The following is an 18,628-nucleotide window of genomic DNA, read 5'->3' as shown; positions in this document are numbered from 1 at the left end:
TAAGCAGCTAAGAGTCCTGACTCAGGATATGCTTTATGTGTAAAGAAGGAGATGCCACTGCCCAGCATCCTTTGGCTTACTGAATTAGCTGTGTCTTGATCAGGTCATTTTCACAGTTTTCAGCATATTACCCTATGGTCACACGGTTGGCTATTTCTGCTCATGCTTGTTATGTATGAAGTTAGGGGTATCAGTGATTTTTGGTACTGTGATGATATATACCAATAAACAGCCGACCCAATAAGGTTTGTTGTTGTTGTTGTTTTTAATTAACTGAGGTTGGGATTTGTCTGTGGGGAATGTGGCAAGTCTTCTGCTCTGGCTATGAAAAGGCAAGAGGGTGATTCAAATGCCACTCCCAGAAACTGGTCAGTCTTTCCCTCACTCTCTTTCTGCCTTTTTCCCCTCTTTCCCTGTCATCCTCATTTAATGTAATTCCTTCTAACTTTGCACGTTGGCTACTTTCTGTTCCATTTACTCATGGGCCATCATGGCTACTGTAAATGTAGCAACCAGCCCCTAAGTCTATACTACTAATCAATTGTTTATAGGAGGATGAGTTAATAAGACCCAAATAGTCAGGGAATTTCTGAGGGTAGAAAAAGAGATAATTGAAGGAGTACCTGCCTAACACTTATTAAAATATATTGTAAAAGATCAATAATTAAAATCATTATGCTGATACACAAATAGACAGATCAATCCATGGCCCACTGGATGGAACATGGGAGTGTGGGCTATGATGTGGACCATTGACCATGGGGTGCAATGATGCTCAGAGATGTATTCACCAAGTGCAATGAATGTCTCATGATGATGGAAAAGAATGTTGCTATGGGGGGAGGAGTGGGGTGAGGGGGGTGAGGGGTATATGGGGACCTCATATTTTTTGAATATTAATATTTAATATTAATATTAAAAAATGAATAAAGACAAAAATTAATAAAAAATATAAAAAATATGTAGAATAATAGGAAGATAGAAACAGAATCAAATATATAATTGTTATTTTATATTTCATTTATAAGTATATGGTTTTATTAATATACAAATACCACATAAATTATTAATGACAAATATCCTATTGATGATTGAAATTATTAATTAAATGATTTTGAGCACTTGGGTAATCACTGAGGAAAAAAGTGAAGCTGGGTTTTTTCCTAAGATTTAAGAATAAAATAATGAAACTTTCAAAACTCTCAGAATTACAACTTTGGAAAATATCGTTCAATAAAATTGGAGCAAGGAAGACTTAAAAATATTACACAAAGCCCATAGCCACAAAAGAAAACACTGAATCATTGTAATAAAGAAAAGAGAAGAAAGAAGGAAGGGGAAAAAGGTAAGGGAGGAAGGAAGGCAGGGAGGGAGGAGGGAAGAAGACAAGTTTCCCTCTGGGCATGAACTATAATAATCAAAAAGAAAACGCAAAGGTCAAAAGGGAAAAGCTACTTGAACCTCATATCAAAATCAAAGGCCTAATTACTATAAATAAATGTAGTTCCCACAAATCAATAACAAAATAACTGATAGAAAAACAGGCAAAGGGTATTGACAGCATTCACAAGAAAGGAAATACTAATAACTCTTCAATACATGAAAGATGCTCAACCAATGTGATAACACTTTTCATTTCTAAAATTGACAAAACAAAGTGCCATGTTGAAGAGAGTGTGGAGAAACAGAGGGTTTGGAGAAGGTTTGGGAGTTTGAATTTGTGACACTGTATCACTCTAGAGACTGCAATTTGGAGAAACCATAAATCTACAAACGTACCTGTATTTGATCCATGAGTTCTAGTTCTAAAATTTTATCTACATAATATTTAAAATAGCATACTGCAAATAACACATGACCCAAATGCAAAGCGGTAGGTGACTTGTTGATTGTGCTGTGTTATTATGCTATATTCATTCTGTGAAATTCTATGCAATGGTAAAAGCAAAGAATATTCCACATTTTCTAAGTAGAATGATCTTAAAGACCCATTGCTAACAGTAAGGTGTGGAAGAACATATATTGTGTGATATTATTTATATCAAAATGGAAAAGGACTCTGTATTCATTTTGCTTATATGTTAATAAAATAACTCCATAACAAATTAAAAGAGAAACTAACAACTTTGATAGGCTGTGGGGAGCCTGTGGGGACTGTGTGGATGGGGGATAATAGAAACGTTTTGTTGTAAATCTTTCAATATTATTTGTTCAAATACTGAACTATGTGAATGTATTACTATTCTAAAAATTAAATTAAACTAAAATATATGATTTTAGAGTAAAGTAAAATATATTGTAGTTCTGTAAAAAATCCATAATCCCACAGCAAAGTTGTGCTGTTAGCAGATACCAAAGTAGCAACAAATACCAAAGGCATTTGGTAGATACCAAATCAATTTTGAAGTGCATGAACTAAAAACACAGTAAAAATTAGGAGCTAGCAAAATGTGTGACCTTGGATAAATCTTTTTGTTTGGCTGTTAGTCATTAGGTCAAAACACTTGAATGCCTGGTATGTCCTCCTGGACAATCTACATTTCATGTTTCTCAACTTTACAGTCTGCTGATTTAAGTGCCATAAATAAACACACAAAGAACAAACAACGACAATAACAAAAACTAACAAAAACCTAACAGTGTGAGGATTTTAACTGTAGTGAAATATATTCATGGAAAAATGCCATTTTACAAAAATCTGTTCTCCTTATTCCAGCACACTCTATCATTTAACTTAGGTCTTCTTTTAGCATAGAATAAACCTTCAGTCTTCAAGCCCAATATTTGGAAGTGTCCTGCACATAAAATTCAGAGCTTCATTGTGAAGACAAGAAACTAGGGAAAACTGGGAAAATGAGTATCTCTTCACGTTTAAAGCACAGTGGAAATCAAATGTAGATTCAGCCCACAGCATTAGACTTCCCTGAAAGGATTAAAACTTCCAAGAATCCAAAGAAAATGGAGACCGTGAAGATGCCAATAATATTGTTCAACAGTAAACCTATTAAGAGGGGGCAACAAGTTAAGGAAGCCAGAAATTCAGAAGATCCAGTGTCAGTTTTCAAAAGCGTACTCTCAATCATAAAAATCACATCATCAAAAATTCATTCAATTTATCAAATACCTGCTGTGCATCAGCAACTAAGTGAGTGTACCTTGAAATGGATATAATGCACTTATTCTGTACCAAACTGTACTTACTATGAGCCCACCTTTTCACTTGTTGAATATTTAATCATACCATTATTAATGGCGATGTTCATTTCAACAAACAACGGTGAATGCCTTGCTCCTGATTCACGAAAATTAAACTAAATTAGGTTTTCTTGCTTGAAAAACAAAACGAAAAACATATAAATGACCGCAATCTGAAAGCACTTGGAAGGTGAAGTTCTAGAATCAGCACATCTGAACGTAAATTCTTAGAAGCTGGGTGATTTTGGTGGGTTAATTAACTGCTCAGAGCCTCAGTTTCCTCAGAATAAGCTTACTTAAGGGTGGGTATCAAATGAGCAAGTGTAGATAGAATGCTAGCACACAATTTGGCACAAAATACGCCCTCATCCCATGAAAGTCACTCTGTTTGATTTTGAAATATGGCCCTAGGTTTAAGAAAAAAAAAAAAACATAACCTTGGGTCTCTGATTATTGCCAACATTGTGATGATTATTATACTTCTCTGTGTTTACTCCGTATTTGGGGAGGCTATTTACAATATGTGTATTCAATTTTAAAAAACTGTGTACTAACTGAAAGGGTGATGGTAGAACCAAAACAGAAATAAAGATGGTAATAGCTCAACTCATTCCATTTCATGTCAGTCTAACCAGAGTGAAATTGCTCTACTGTCATCTCTTAAAATAGTTCCCTCAAGGGAACGAGGAGGGTAGATGTGCAGCTGGATGCAACACCGTGTTGGCCATTTTCCAGTGTCATATGAAACTCCATCAAAAGAAATGTGTAAAAAATGTTCAGGTTAAAAAAAATAAAATAAAGGAAAGAACAGAGCCTGGTAATTCTGCTACTTATCTCCAAACCATAGCAGCCACTAGGCACAGAAAGTAAATCAGCAGATGCATTTAGGAAAACTTCACTGCTAGAAATGAAAATAGCTATGGATTTTCCTGCATTTGCAGAAAGTGATTTCAACTATCTAGTGATGCATATAACGCTGTCAGATGCAACAGAAATTCAACCAAAGTGGCCTGTGGGGAAGAAGCAGGAAACAGCCGAGAAGGCGCAGGCTGCTCTCCACGTCCCTCTCCCTCAGGTGAGGGCCAATTTTGTCCCATGGTTAGAATTTCTTTGCTTTTAATCTCCATGTCTTCTTGACCAAATTTGACATTTTCTCTCTTTCACTTCTTTATAGTTACTTAAAAGTGGACTGTTTGGAAACTTCCAGATCCAAAGGCTGAGAAATCTCACAAAAGATTGTACCCTCATAGATTTTTCAATGATAAATAAACTATGGACAGTGGGGACAAGCTACACCCATGAATAAATCCAGGGAGAGTGCCATCCTTAGGCATGAATAAGAAGTCAAATATAACGGATGTAGAAGTACCTGGAAAAATCGTGTATTCAAAATTAAATGGTATTAGGGACTGGATCAACTCATGTATCCAATGAGTACCCTCAAATTGGAGGTCTGGGGGGACAAGGATGGGGGGGCATGCTTTATGGCTCCTGGAGGCAGCATGAGCAGCACTGCCTCTGGAGCAGGTGCCCCAGGGCAGCTCTGCCTCCAGCCTGCACCAGGCACAGCTGGCGATGTCCTGTGGGTAGAGAGAACAGGCGTCCATAGGATTGCTGCTGAGAAGGCCACTGTGTGGACAAAGACGGGGCTTCTCAGCAGCAGACCCCGGGCCAGGGCTCCTGCTCCGGCCATGCTCACAAGGCGTTGCGTGGAGGCTTCCTCCAGCTTTGAGACTGCCCGACTCCCCAGCCTGAAGGCGGTCAGCACGCCCCATGGATTCGATGTGACCGTGCACACGTGAGAAGGACTGGGAGCCCAGGAGGCCTTCCGGGGCAGGCAGGGGGCTCGATCATCTCGCTGGGAGGAGCGGACCCCAGAGAGCCAGTGCGAAGTGGGCAGCAGTCAGCCAGCTGGAGAGAGCAGAGAGCAGAGCCGCTGTGCCCCTGCCTGCCCCAGGAGTCCTGCGTTCAGGGCACTGATGAAACCGGAATGCGTGTAATATTCCACACAGAAAGTGTAAAAAAATGGGAATGAGATGACCTAAAATGATTATTGGTGGTTATCTCTGAGTGGTGTGATCAAGAGAAATTTTTATTTTCTTACTCGTAAATATATTTATTGTCTCAGTGTGTTGCAAAAAGTGTGCATCTGCAAGGATAAATGGTAGCAGTTTGGGGCTTTGCACAATTTAAAAATGTAGACTCGAAGGGGTTAAGAATTGAATGTATAAAAACGCCATAGACTGATAGAACTGTGCACTGCATGAGCCTCCAGAGACCTGTCAAAAACTGATGATTCTGGGTTACTCCTCTTTCAAAGACAGAAAAATGGGGAGAAGAGTTACAGAGTTTCCATATGAATCCATTCTGTTGCTTATAATGCTTTATGGCTGGAGGGCAACATACTGTAGGAGACTTAAGAATCCTGAGCAGATTCCAGCCGGGAAAGCACACGTCAGTTCCTCGTGGCCTAACAGCCTGTGGGGCTGGAAGCTGGAGCTACTCCAGGAAAACATGCCATAAATCGAATCCCTCCCCGTAGGTGGGAGCCCGTTGTAAGCAGGGTCTTTAGATGAGGCTACTTCAGTTCAGGTGTGACCCCCCTCAGCCAGGGCAGGTCTTAGGCCTATCACTGGAGTCCTTTATAAATTTAAGGAGTACAGGAAGGGAGCAAGCAAGCCTTGGAAGCAAGAAACGGAAATCAACAGAACCTGGGAGAGAAGGGAGAGCCCCGCAGACGCGACCTCGTGCCTGGCTCCAGGCAGAGTCCAGGATCGCCAGCAGCCAGTCTCCAGGGGTGAAGCATCGCCTGGGGATGCCTTGATTTGGACATGCTCATGGCCTCAGACTGCAAAGCTAATAAACCCCCATTCCTTAAAACCAAACCATTCCATTCTATCTGCTCGGGGCAGCCTAGGAAAGGAACACACAGCCCGAGGCCGAGTGGTGGTTGGCTCATGCTTCGTGCCCTCGAGAGTCTGCTTTTCCTCCATCTGATGTATTAATCAGCCATGACAATGCCGCGCACCTCTGCAGAGTATGTGTCGAGGGCACCCATGAAGTTGGGCAGTGTGCAGCCTGTGCAACTGTCCGTAGCATCCCCTGTGAGAAGCTCCCTGCAGTGCTTCCTCTGAAAAGAAGCTTTTCCCAAGCAATCTAGACCTCTAGCTCCACTTTCTGTGAACTTTTAATGGTCCCATTTTTATATTTCCTTAGGCAGTCTTGTCTTCCACGTGTTCTTTTATTTATATTTATGTGTGCACTTTTACTGTCTCCATGTAACTGGAGGCACTTTGAGGGCAGTTGATACGTCTCATACATTTTAATGCCCACAAACACCTGTCTCAGTGCTTTGCACACTGCATGGCAATAACAGTTAAAATAACGTTAAAATAACAAAAGCGGTAACAATAAGAAGATAACATTTATCGAGTTCTTACTATCTGCCAAGCACAAAGTACTCAGAATGGATTATTTTATTTAATCCTAATGATAGCAAGAGACTACCGATTCCTTGTTTTATAAAGACGAAAACCAGGGCTTCAGGGAGGTGAAGTAACCTTCCCAATGTCAAGTTGTTCATAGGGTTTTGACTGAGTGAGTGAATGAGAACTACGTTGATGTTTTTAGGATGTTTGGAGTCAACAATTCAGTTGAAATCGATGTGGTTTATTTACGGTTCATCCTTAATCATCATCGTTGGATCCGCAGCCTGCTGCATGTTGTAGCTGCTTAATACCTGGGACACTAGCCAAGGTTCTTCCAGAGAAGCAGAACCAGCAGGGCACACGTTAGCACACAAATATTAAGAGATTCATATAGGAACAGGCTCGTGTGACCGTGAGGATCGGCAAGTCCAAATTCCACAGGGCAGGCGGCAAGTTGGAAACGCCGGTGGCCGTGAGGCTGAATTCCCTAGGAGAAGCTGGCTGGGAGGCAAGAATTCTTTCTGACTGCTGAAATCCTCCGTTCTGGTTTCAGACCTGGACCAGATTTGATGAGGACTTCCCTTATTAATGAGGGCAATGTCCTTTATCTATTTGTAGATGCCATCAGCAGTAGATGCAATGGACTGGCTATCGATGCAAATCCGCCTACGAAATTCCCTCCCAGTAACAGGTCAGTTCTTGCTTGGCCAAACAACTAGACACCAAAACCTTGCCAAGTTGACCCATGAAAATAACTATCACACTTGGGGAATCATGACTGAATGAATAGACACAGTGTTTCATTTGTGTATTTGACTCCACTTCTAAACAGTTGGCATAGACAAACCGACATTACTTTTGCTTTCGAACCAGTGGATCTAGGTTAATATAAAGGCCAAGCTGCAAAGACAAGTGATCACAGCACTAGACCCAAGATGCTTTGGCTCCCGATTCAGAGCTCGATTTGGCAAACCTTTCCTTCTAATTGTTGACACATTAGACACGCGTTTCTATTTATTATATAAAATCAAGGAAAGCAAGACTGCCAACCGTAGGTCTCTCTGGGGGAAATTCCATTACCACTCTTCAAGGAAACTGCCTAAGCCTGCTTTGCAAACACTTGTCCAGGCTTCAGCCCCCAGGCCAGCTCCCCGAAGCTCTTCCCTTAGCTCCTTACGCCCCACGGGCCATGCACACAAAGCAGCACACTGCCAGAGCTTAACCTTAACCCCACCACCTTCCTGCCTGCTGCTCTCTCTTGGCTTGGAACCATATGCCCTGCAGATTGATGTTTTTGACTCATGGAGCGATTTTTCCTGGTAAGTGGAGGCACAGCAGCCCAGGTGGGGTGATGGGAAGTTTGGGTCCGTATCATCTTTCCCTCTTGCCTTACTCTGCCCCGTGTCCAGGCCAGGTTCCCAGCACAGGGCACCTTCCAGCGCATTCTGGGGTCAGCGCCTGTGTCCCAGCACCCAATGAGCCAAAGGGTGAAAATCAGCTCACAGGGAGCTAGGAGCTGTCCCCCATTCTCCCGTGCAGGGGACCAGGTGAGCGTGAGCTCCACGCCGCTCTTGGGCTCCCGCTGGCCAGGGAGGAGGCAGGACCCCACTGAGGCTCAGCATGTGCTCAGCCCAGCGCTGCGGGGAGAGGGAGGCTCGCGGGGCAGCTCGAGGGCCCTGGGATGCAGGCGCCGGGCGGTCCGAGGGGTAAGGAGAGAGCCCAAGGCTGAAGTCTGCAGGGCAAGCCTCTGCTGGTGGGGAAAAGGGACTGCCCCGAGGCAATTTGATTAGACTAGTCACAGGGGAGCACGGGCTTCCTGGAAGTGACCGCTGCTACCAGGGCAGGGTGGACATGACCCCCACCGATGTCTGCCCCGCTAGCGCCCCGGCTCCTGGCGTCGCCTTGGCCCTGACCCAAGCCCTTCCACCCCCGCCTTCCTGCAGAACCCCTGGAGTTAATTCCACTTGCGTAGCAAAAGGCTTTGGGTACTCTTTCAAAAACTGACATTCTGGACACTTGATATGTTTGATCCTGATGTGTATATGTCTATGCAAGTGGAATTAACACCAGTTCATTTGGGGGAAAAGGCTATTAAAATAGCAGGTCTGAGGCTGTAGCCCAGCCCAGGGCGCAAGCACTAGTCAGAGCATCCACTGACCCTCTCAAAGTGCTGTACTGGCATTCTTTTCCCAACTGCTTGCAATTTGAGATAGTATTATATTTTTAATTTAAGTTAATTTATTTTATATAACGAAGGTGCACATTTCTGAGCAGCTCTGTGTTGCCTGGGTGGTGGGGATAGTGTGTCGGGGGATAAAACAGCAAAGACTTCTTATAGCCTGCTCATGAGGACTTCAGTAAGAAGAAGCATGTATTCAGCAAGTGGGAAGCGGGAAGAAAGGCAGAGGCGATGGGGAGAGAGGAGGAAAAGGAGAGTGCTGGAGGAAAGCTTATTTCTTGTGCACAGAGTCATTTCAAAGATGTCATGAGCAGCAAATTAAACCATCCTTCAGCAAGAATTTTGACAAGGACATTTCATTAGGGATTTAAATCTCTATGGAAGCTCAAGTTGCTGCAATTAAGGTATGAAAATTGTGCAAATATTGTTCCTTAGAATCATGTTTGCAGCAGGCCGTTGAGCTTCAGAATCGATCAAATTTAGAGTGAGAAATGTCTTACTGAAAATAACTAGAGGGGGGAGGGCGTTTAGGGGTCATGACTTTGGGAGCTCAGGTCCTGGGGTCATTTGGGTTGGCAGTTAGGCTCCAGATTGGACTAGCTGTGTGATCTTGGGAAGGTGACTTACCCTCTCTGAGGACTGATTTCCTCACTTATCAAATGTGGGCAATCGCCAGCCCCTCCTTGCTAGACGGTGATCGTGGGGTGTAACGAGATAATCCAAGCAGGCGTGTGGCTCCGAGCCCAGAGCAGGCAACATCTGAGTGAGTGTCAGGATGATGGGGCACCAGGGGTTACTTTTGCCATTACTCAGAGGAGAAACCGAGGCCCCAGGAGCCCGACAGATCTGCCAAGGTCACGCAAAGGTCAAGTGCTGCCAGCACAGCAGCTTCCCCGTAAAAGGTTTTTTTCCTGCCTCTGTAGCCTGCAGGACCTCATCTCTAAATCCTGTTTTGTGCACCTTTGTATTACCAGAGCCTGGATGATCAAATGCCCAAGAAGGTGCTCGGAGAATATTTGTGGCTTGAATTCAGGATTGCACGAATACCTAATGATTGCATCAAGGAATGGAGGATACAAACCTTTCCCCCTTCAAGGGTGTCTTGGGGACCATTCCAGGGGTTTCTCTACAATGATTTTGGCTTCCTATTTCAAGTGTTCTGATGTTTTCGACTCTCATGATGATATGACATTTTATTAATAAAACAGGAGAAAACGGGGAAAAAATCATATAATTCCTCACCCCAAATACAAAAAGTCCCTTTTTAGCATTTTATTATGTTGTTTTTTTTTCATCTTTGGGCCAAAGAATATTCCTTTTGCAATCTTATAGAAAATAATTTTCTGTCTTGCTGTTTCATTTAATAGAAACATCTCACGCATTTATCATTTTAATGGCAATTGAATAGTGCAATGATAAATGTGCCACGTGATATTTTTCTTAAACGTTATCTCATGAATGGACATTTAGAATATGTCCATGTTTTAGCCACTACACATATTGCTGCACTAAATATTTATACGCATATGAGACCTAGGTTTCCAGGGTTAGTGACTCTACTTACGGGTCTATTTTTCTCTAAGGAGAAAAAATACAGTGGACCTCCTCCTCAAATTGTGCAGTCAGACTATGATGGCAAGGATTTGGAATAGATGGTTTAAAGGTGACTATTTCACCCACTTCCAGGATCTTCTACTTACAGATATTCCATAGCTGTACATGAAAGGAGGATGGAAGCCAGGGAAGGAAGCGAGGGAGGAGGGGACTAGAAGGGAGAGAAAGAGAAGGGAAGAAGAGAGGAGAGAGAAACAAAGAGGGAAACTAGATGGGCCAAAAGAAAGAAAAGGGGAGGAAGGGAAGGAGGGAGGGAGGGAGGGAGGAAGAAAGAAAGAAGGGAAAGAAAGAAAAAAAGAAGAGAAAGGCAAAAAAAAAAAAAAAAAAAAAGCCAAAGAAAGCAATTGGCAAGCCCATTCTTCCTGTAAACTGCTATGCTCCAAAAATAAGGCTCTCATCACCGCACAGCCTTTCAGCCAGCGGGGAGCAAAGGGCCCATATCTCAAGAGGAGAAGGTGTAGAACGCCCCAGAACGTCATCCTGAGAGGGGAGCTCCTGCAGCAGCACCCACAGCATAATGACCAGGAGGGCTAGGAGCCTTTACCCGATGTTCACTTCTCTCCAGAACACATTTATGAAGAGAGCAGTAATTACTGGACAGTGGTTCCCGTACCAAAATAAAACATGGTGAAGATACATTAACCAAGATGTTCCCTTTGAAGAAACTTCTCTTATCTGGGAAATGTAGCTAGAGATTCAGGGGGAAAATGAAAACACACATTTTGCAAAGATGTGGAGAGATGGCCAGATGCGCTCATTATGCAGCAGTGCACACACTCACAGGGGCCGCCGTTCATGGTCAGCTCAAAGCGCTTTGCTAAAGTTTGCAGCAGGCGTGCTCGGTATTCAGAACGCGGCAGCACTGCCAATCCCATCTGGAAATGCACTCGCTTTCCTCACTGAACTGAGTTGCTGATTCCGTAAAACCCCTCCCCCTGCTTTGAGCAAAGATTCAATTGTGGCAGCCTGGGAACTATTTCCAGATGAAGTAAAAATTTCACGTGGGATCAGAATAGCGCATTTGGTGTAGAAAGTTAACCTTTTATTCCATATAGAAACAGAAACTAATGACCAGCAATATTTCTTGGTGGCAAATTGCCTTCTTTCATGAATGGAGAAAAAAATAATTTGTCATTAGTATGGCCATTGCTGATTTGCAAATAGTGGTGCTAAAAAGGGGTTTTCACAGTTAAGGTGAAATCTTATGCTATTATATGTGCATATTTTCTTACTTCGGTGTGGCATAAGTTAAGTTTGTTATCACTCTTAAAAACCACAGAAGAACCAAGGTGATATTGCGGTTTCCATAACATCCTTTTGTATAAATGAGCTCTCTTCTTTTTCTCTATATCCTTGTTTTCTTTATGGAGCTGGGGACAGGAGAGCCTGAAAGTTAAGGGTTCCCAGCAGCGGTGATGAGCTGGATTTAGAGGCCAGGTGCCATTGCTACGGAAGCACTAGGCTAGGCTAGTTCTGACCCAGCTCCATCCTCGCCTGCTTTCAGAGATGACTCCTAAAATCCAGCCTGCCGCCCAGCTAGCCATCGCGCAGGGTAAGGGCTGCCCACATATCATGTTATAGAAAAGAGAAAAATGCTTGACCTACTTGGATCCGATAAGATGGAATCAGTTTTCGGCAGAAATTGATCGCAACGGACTCCTTGGTAGCCTTCTTTGCACCTGAGAAAAGGGGATAAATGACAAACATACGCATGTGGTTGTAAACGATTCAAGATTTCAGCAAGTAAAATATCCACCAATTATTTAAATTTGAGAACAGGCCATTCATGCTTTTTCTATTTTTGTAGTCAGTCTAACATGGACAGATGGATTCTGACTCTATTTCTGTAGCCAAAAAAAAAAAAAAACAAGGCACAGATCTGCTTTTATAGTCTAGTGCCAGGTGCCCCATGCCTGTCCTTTCTGGCAGCTCTGGTTGCAGGTATAACGTTCCCGATGCATCACACTGGTCTCTGGAAAGTTTCAAATGCCCTTCCGGAAGCACCAGATTGCAACTGCCTCTTTTTCTCATATTGGTAAATTATAAAATTTTGGCAGCTACTCATTCATTTTCCGTGTATTTTATTAGTTGGTTCATTTGCAAATTTTATTTATTTTATTGTTACTTCTTAGCAATCCTTAAGTCAGTATTGCCTAACATGTTGACCAAAAATAACAGTGTTTCTCTGGTCAGATCTGAAAAGCATCAATGTGCAAGATCTCTGTGCATTTTCTTTAAACTCACATTTTACTCTCCTGATTTTTCTTTTCTATTTGGCACACATATGGGAAGTGCCTGCTTCCTGCCAGCCATCGTCCGGGGCACGGAGCCCGAAGCAAGCACAAGCTGGAGGCGAGGGATTTTCCTGGCAGCAGCCCCATGAGCCTGCCTGTCCTCTGTGAAGCGTCACACGACTCGCGCTTCAGGCTGCCAGGGGCACGGAGCAACAGCAGCCGGCCAAGAGCCCTGCAAAGAGCACATCCAGTCCCCAGCGCCCGCCTCGGAAACCTCTTAGAGGGGAGGCGGCATTTAGTGGTCGGCTTGACGCGTCAGCTGCCGTGCTCGAGCTAGAGGGGAAGCGTCTGCTGTGGCTGGAGAGATGACTGTCCTACTTACAGAGAAGGAGACTGTGCTGCCGGCATAAAAATCAGACTTAAAGAACAGTCCTCTGGTTGTTAGAAATCTATGACACTGACAAAAGAAAGCGAAGTGCCTGTTGGGTCAGGAACTGGAGCGTGAATTCTTCCCTTAGAACTGCTTTGTTTTCTGAGCTTGATAAACTAGGAGGTAGGTCCATTGCAATGGGACCGCAGCTCTGGAAGGCACTAGGGTGCTTTTTCCACCTTTCATCGTGAGCCAAATTGGAATTCAGGTAATCTGGCCAGCTCTCCTTAACCCCTTTTTCAGCCTGGCACTCTGGAGTGTGTTTGGCAATTCTCACCCTAGACTGAGAACAAAGAGCTCTAATATATGAATACAACAGATCTGCAACGGACTATTGAATGGATTACTTTAAGCAGCCACATATTTTCATAACCTTTTTAAATTTAGTTTTTGCATTTGAAATAAAGCAGGCATATCACTGGTTCTGTAGCAGTGTGATGTCAGGAAATAGTTGGGAATGAAGCACATTTGCAGTGAAAAATTCAATTCCTGTTCCCAGAAAGCTGGCCCAATGTTAAGTTGCCCTTATTCAAAATCACCTGTGCCGTAGCAATTTAATTTTTATTTTCTTGTAATGATGACTTTCATCCTGGATGTGGGCTGCAGAATGGAGCTGTTTGTTTCTAACGTACATGGGAGATTTTAAGTACACTTTGCTCTTTGTATTTTTATTAATATGAAAATGGCATCCCAAGAAGATAGCTGCTTTAAGGAGAAGTGCCTTTGTTTTGCTTTGTTCTTAAGTGTTTTCACTTACTTGAAATCCATCATTCCAGTTGTGTATGGAAAGAAAATAAGGAAAGATGGCTGAAATGTTTCCATACTTAAACTGATTTTCCATGCATAGGATCCCTCCCTGAATTGTTCAGGCGTAATGGGGAATCGAGGAAACTGCTCAGCAAGTACCTTCATCAGACCTGCATACCTGTGCTGCAGTGAGACAGCAGGACGATGTTTCCTCCTCCCAGCCCAAGGAGGAAGCCCTCCCAGGCCAGGGGCTGGATGGAAACAAGGTGGCTCCTTTGTCAGGGAGGCACGATTCACTGCTAATCGGTGCCCAGTTTCAAGAGCAACACCTTCAAATTCCCATTTAAAAATCACACACATGCCGCCTTGATAAGTTCAGACACATCCAACTGGGAATACAGAACATTGTCAACAGATACTGCCAGTGAGGAAGACTGGATTTATAACAATAGTAAAAGCAATGAGTAAAGGGAAAAAAAGCCTTCAAATGGAGATCACAAAGACTGACTTTGGGATGAACATCTGAAAGTAGGATAAGCATATCTTTTGAGAAATGTCGTTACATTGGTTTGATGGGTTATTTTGGGGGGATTTTTGTTAGTAGTGGGAGTGTTTTTGTTTGTTTTTAAAAACTTTTGTTTTTTGCTTTTTGAAAATTACACATATCTTACAAGAGAAATTCATGTAATAGAAATGTCTTTCTATTCATTTTAATGATGCATGACACAATGACAATTAAAAAGTACATATGTAATCTTTAATGGTGAATACATATTTTTTTTAAAAGATCACATATTGTCTTAACCAGGCTAATAGTCAATTATTTTACTATGATTCTGTCCTACTTTCAAAACTCCACTCAATCCATCAGCAGTGTTTTTCCCTCCGTTCTCTGAATTTCATTATTGCGGAGAGGCCTTGTGTCGCAGAGATTATTTTAAAGTTCTCGATGCTCCCTGCTTGTTTTACTAAGGTTTTATTCTACCGCTGGATAGCCCAAGGTCAGGGAGCATGTTCAGCCCAGGAAACACAGTCAGGGCTGACAAACGCTCCAGGAAAGAAGACGGCAGAATTATTTTCAACAGTGATGTGAAAGACAAACCTGAGTCCAGGAGGCAGCTCCAGCATTTTATTCCAGACACCAGAGCTGGCCAGATCGGCAGTGGCGTCAGGGTTCTAGGGATGTTCTACAGCCATGCACAGGAAGTGAGTCTGACTCCTACTGAGTACACGGGGGTTTGTGCCACTTACGGGGGCAGGTTCGGGGCAGGAGGGCTTTATTGCATTGGGGCAAAGGTAATGAACTGGGCTCTTGATCTACGACAGCTGCCTTCAAGGGGATTTCAAATTTCAAAAGATAAAGAGAAACTTAAGAGGACAGGTTTGTTTTCCTGAGTGCTCTTTCATTATTATTATTTTGGGTCTGTTTGTTTGTTTTGGTCTCTCAGGCTTTCTCTGCAGAATTTTATTGATGAAAACCACTACAGGTCCATTCTGCAAGGGCTAAGGAATTTTACGTGAAAAAATTAGTCCTGAATTCTGTGTGTTCATCTATGCTGAGATGAAGACGCTGTCACCTCTGAAACCAGTGAGTTCTTGAACAGGCTTGTTTTAGTTCCAAATTAGAAAGCAAGAGGGAAGAGCAATGTCTAAACTCACACCTGGGATGGTAGGTGGAAGGGAGGGCTGGGGTAGGCTGGTCCTGAATAATCCAAGTAAAAAAACCTGGACTGTGGCAAGGAGGGAAGGTGGGACTGCGGGCTGTGCCGAGGAGCCCTGGGGTCAAATCTCAAACCGGGGCCCTTCCTTCCCCAGGGGCTCACACCGGCTGCCCTGCTCCCCATGCAAGCACCCTGGCCTTCTCCACGCCCACCTCCTGGCTCTGTCCCACGCCCCTCCCGTGCCCAGCTGTGCCTGAAGCATCCAGTCTCTCTTCCACCCATTTCTCTCCTCCACCCTGTCCCCAGTGGCTTGTGTCAGTGGAAAGTTTTAGTGGGACGTTTCCCCGTGAGGGAGAGAAATGAAGAGAATAACACTGACAGAGATAAGAAAATACTAAAAGTATGATCTTCGTTTGGAACTGAGTACTTGTTGGGCCTGGTGTGGTGAAGTCAAAGTGGCCAATGCCACTGGAGGTGAGGAGAGATGCCCGGAACGGTCATCTGCGGATGTTCCCACAGTCTTGTCGGAAGGGATTACTGCGGCCCTCTCCCAAATAACAACTAGATTAGTGGGTGTTGGGACAAGCCGGGAACTCCCTATGGGGATCAGCAGCTTCCCTGCACACCCAGGCCCCTCCTCAAGTTCCCGTTTCCTCTGTTAGGAAAGCAAAACAGACAAAAATGAACAGCCCCTGTGCTGCCCCCTTCATCCTTGCTATGGAAGATGCCCTCGCCGAGGCACGGCTGCCTCCGTTTCAGTGCCCGTTGTCCACACGGATGACCAGCAGCCCTCCTCCACGTTGGAGTAAGAGGCCTGGGCTCATGTCCCGGCTGCTCCCCCTAGTCCTGCGGTGAGTGTGTTTAGGCAGATCAATAGTTCTCTTTGCGGTTTTATCTAAAAAAAGGGGGCATGAAAATATATCGGGAAGGGGGAAGGAAGCTCCCACTGTAGTTGATATTACACACAAGAATCTTAGCAATTGTAATGCCTAGAGTTCTTTTACTTGCCTATCTGCATGGCTGTATGAAGACTTTCTGAAAGCCTGAACATCTGCTTTATCCCTGTCTCTGTGGGCACTCTGGGGAAGTTAACAAGAACGTGTTTCCTTCTTGGAACCTTGATTCCAGATATAAAATTTTAAAGAGCAGAAACCAATCAACCCCACCAGGGAAATGATGGCAGACTGAATGGTTTGTACCAATTTTGACCCATAGCTCAAATGGCAGTATTTTGGGTGTTAAAGCAGACTCTTTGGCAGCAATAAGCAAGTCTGTCGGTTTTAAGGGGCTTGTTAAACGTTGGTTTGAAACAGGAGGATCCTCCAGTACATTTTCTTATCTTCTGCCAATTCCCTTCAAACTCAATATCAATTCGTGGCCAGGAAACAGAGAACTCATCAGGCATTTGAACTTTACATTTTCCAGGTGGCTGTGGTGTAGTGGTAGAGCACTTCCTGGCTTTAAATTCTTTATCTACTATCTACTAGCTGGGTAGCCTCTCTGTGCCTCCACTTCTTTATCTGTAAAATAGAGGTGACAATAGTACCTATGTCCTAGAGTTGAGATGGGGAATACATGATTCAAAACCTGTGGCTTGTGGTAAGCCTCAGTGAATGTTAGTTTCCCATATTTTTTGAATTTGGTGTCATCACCCCAGCTTTTCAAGTGAGGACACTGAAAAGTCACTCCAGATTTTCAGTTCCTGCAAACCCAACTCACTTAATTTGCTGAGTTGAGAATTTAACTTGAGAATTTAATTAAATGATAGATGTGGTACCTTCTACCATTCTTTATGGACACTCAATAGATACATAACCCATTTAGCCTTTACCAAGACTAGTATATGAAAATATGACTGAAGCTATGATTTAAGAATGAAAGACTTAGATTTGTAAATCATTACACAATTTCAAAATATTTTTAAGCGAAGCATGCCACAGACACTGGAAACTGACTTAAAGGCAACCTTCCTGAGATTTATATGAGCTTAAATATATATAACCTACATTTAACTGTTCAGAAAATGGATAGATAGATAGATAGATAGATAGATAGATAGATAGATAGATAGATAGATAGATAGATGGATGATAGGTCAAACAATATGGCAAATGTAGCAAAACATAAAAATTGTGGATCCGGGAATCTGTGGGTAAGAGCAGTTGTATGTCGGGATTCACTGTTTTCACTTTGTGTTATGTAACTGTCCTGTAAGTTTGGAGGTGTTTAAAAATAAAAAGCTAAAAAACAAACAAAACAAGAGGTAATCCCCAAATATGGATGGGGAGACCCTGTAGGAATACTGCTGCTAAAGAAGGATAATGATAATTATCCCTGTGGTAGTTTGAGGCTGTATGCACCCCAGGAAAGCATAGTCTTAAACCTAACTCATTCCTATGGGTGTGAACCCATTGAAAGTAGCCTTTTTTATGAGGCCATTTCAGTTAAGGTGTGGCCCACCTCAGTCAGGATGGGTCTTAATTTTATTACTGGACTCCTTTATCAGAGAATAAAATTCAGAGAGAGAAAGCTACAGGTAGCAAGAAGCTGAAGATCAGTGGAACCCAGGAGAGAAGGGAGATGCCCCCATGTACCTGGCCATGTGACAAGCTAAGGACCAAGGATCACCAACAGCCAGGCCCAGAATGCCAGTCCTCTGGAAGAAAGGATTTTTTTTATGAGACCTTGATTTATACTTCCTTTTAGCTTCAAAACCATGAGCAAATAAATTTCCATTATTTAACCTGAACCACTTTCTGGTATTTGCTTGAGCGTCCCAGGAATCTAAAATAATCCTTAGTTAAAAACAAGAAAAAGCAACACAAACTAAAACAGCAAAAATAACCAGAGACTGAGTCTCAGCCAGGTGCAATGAATCAGGCAGTATCAGTGAGAAGGGAAGTACAGGAACCAGAATTCTACCCCAAGTCTCCATCTGAGGAGCTGTATGTGGTAGATGAACCAGAAAGTTTGTAGTTAAGGATCTATGAACTGGGGTTATTGGCTCAAAAGTTATATTACTGGAGTTAGAACAAATTCCCTTTCCCAGCAAATCATCATTGAACCTGAGATCTAGGTTTGACTATGGAGAATACTGTGACACTGATTAAGTGTGATGTTTCTTTGGCTCAAGTGAGAAT

At 43.1% G+C, this 18,628-nt stretch overlaps 1 protein-coding gene across 7 annotated transcripts in view; it reads right to left on the bottom strand.

Annotated features, from left to right (window-relative positions):
• NRG3 (neuregulin 3) overlaps nt 1-18,628 on the bottom strand; it is a 1,103,107-nt gene that overhangs the window by 264,516 nt on the left and 819,963 nt on the right. For all 7 annotated transcript variants that reach the window (XM_058299387.2, XM_058299391.2, XM_058299388.2 and 4 more), the window contains exon 3: nt 12,022-12,095. In XM_058299387.2, the coding sequence (XP_058155370.1) occupies nt 12,022-12,095 (74 nt within the window). The remainder of the gene's footprint in view (nt 1-12,021; nt 12,096-18,628) is intronic.

This window comes from Dasypus novemcinctus, chromosome 6 (genome assembly GCF_030445035.2).
Source record: "Dasypus novemcinctus isolate mDasNov1 chromosome 6, mDasNov1.1.hap2, whole genome shotgun sequence".
In the NCBI taxonomy this organism is placed as follows: Eukaryota; Metazoa; Chordata; class Mammalia; order Cingulata; family Dasypodidae; genus Dasypus; species Dasypus novemcinctus.
Note: the sequence above shows the minus strand (reverse complement) of the source record. Positions and strands in the feature narration are given on the sequence as shown.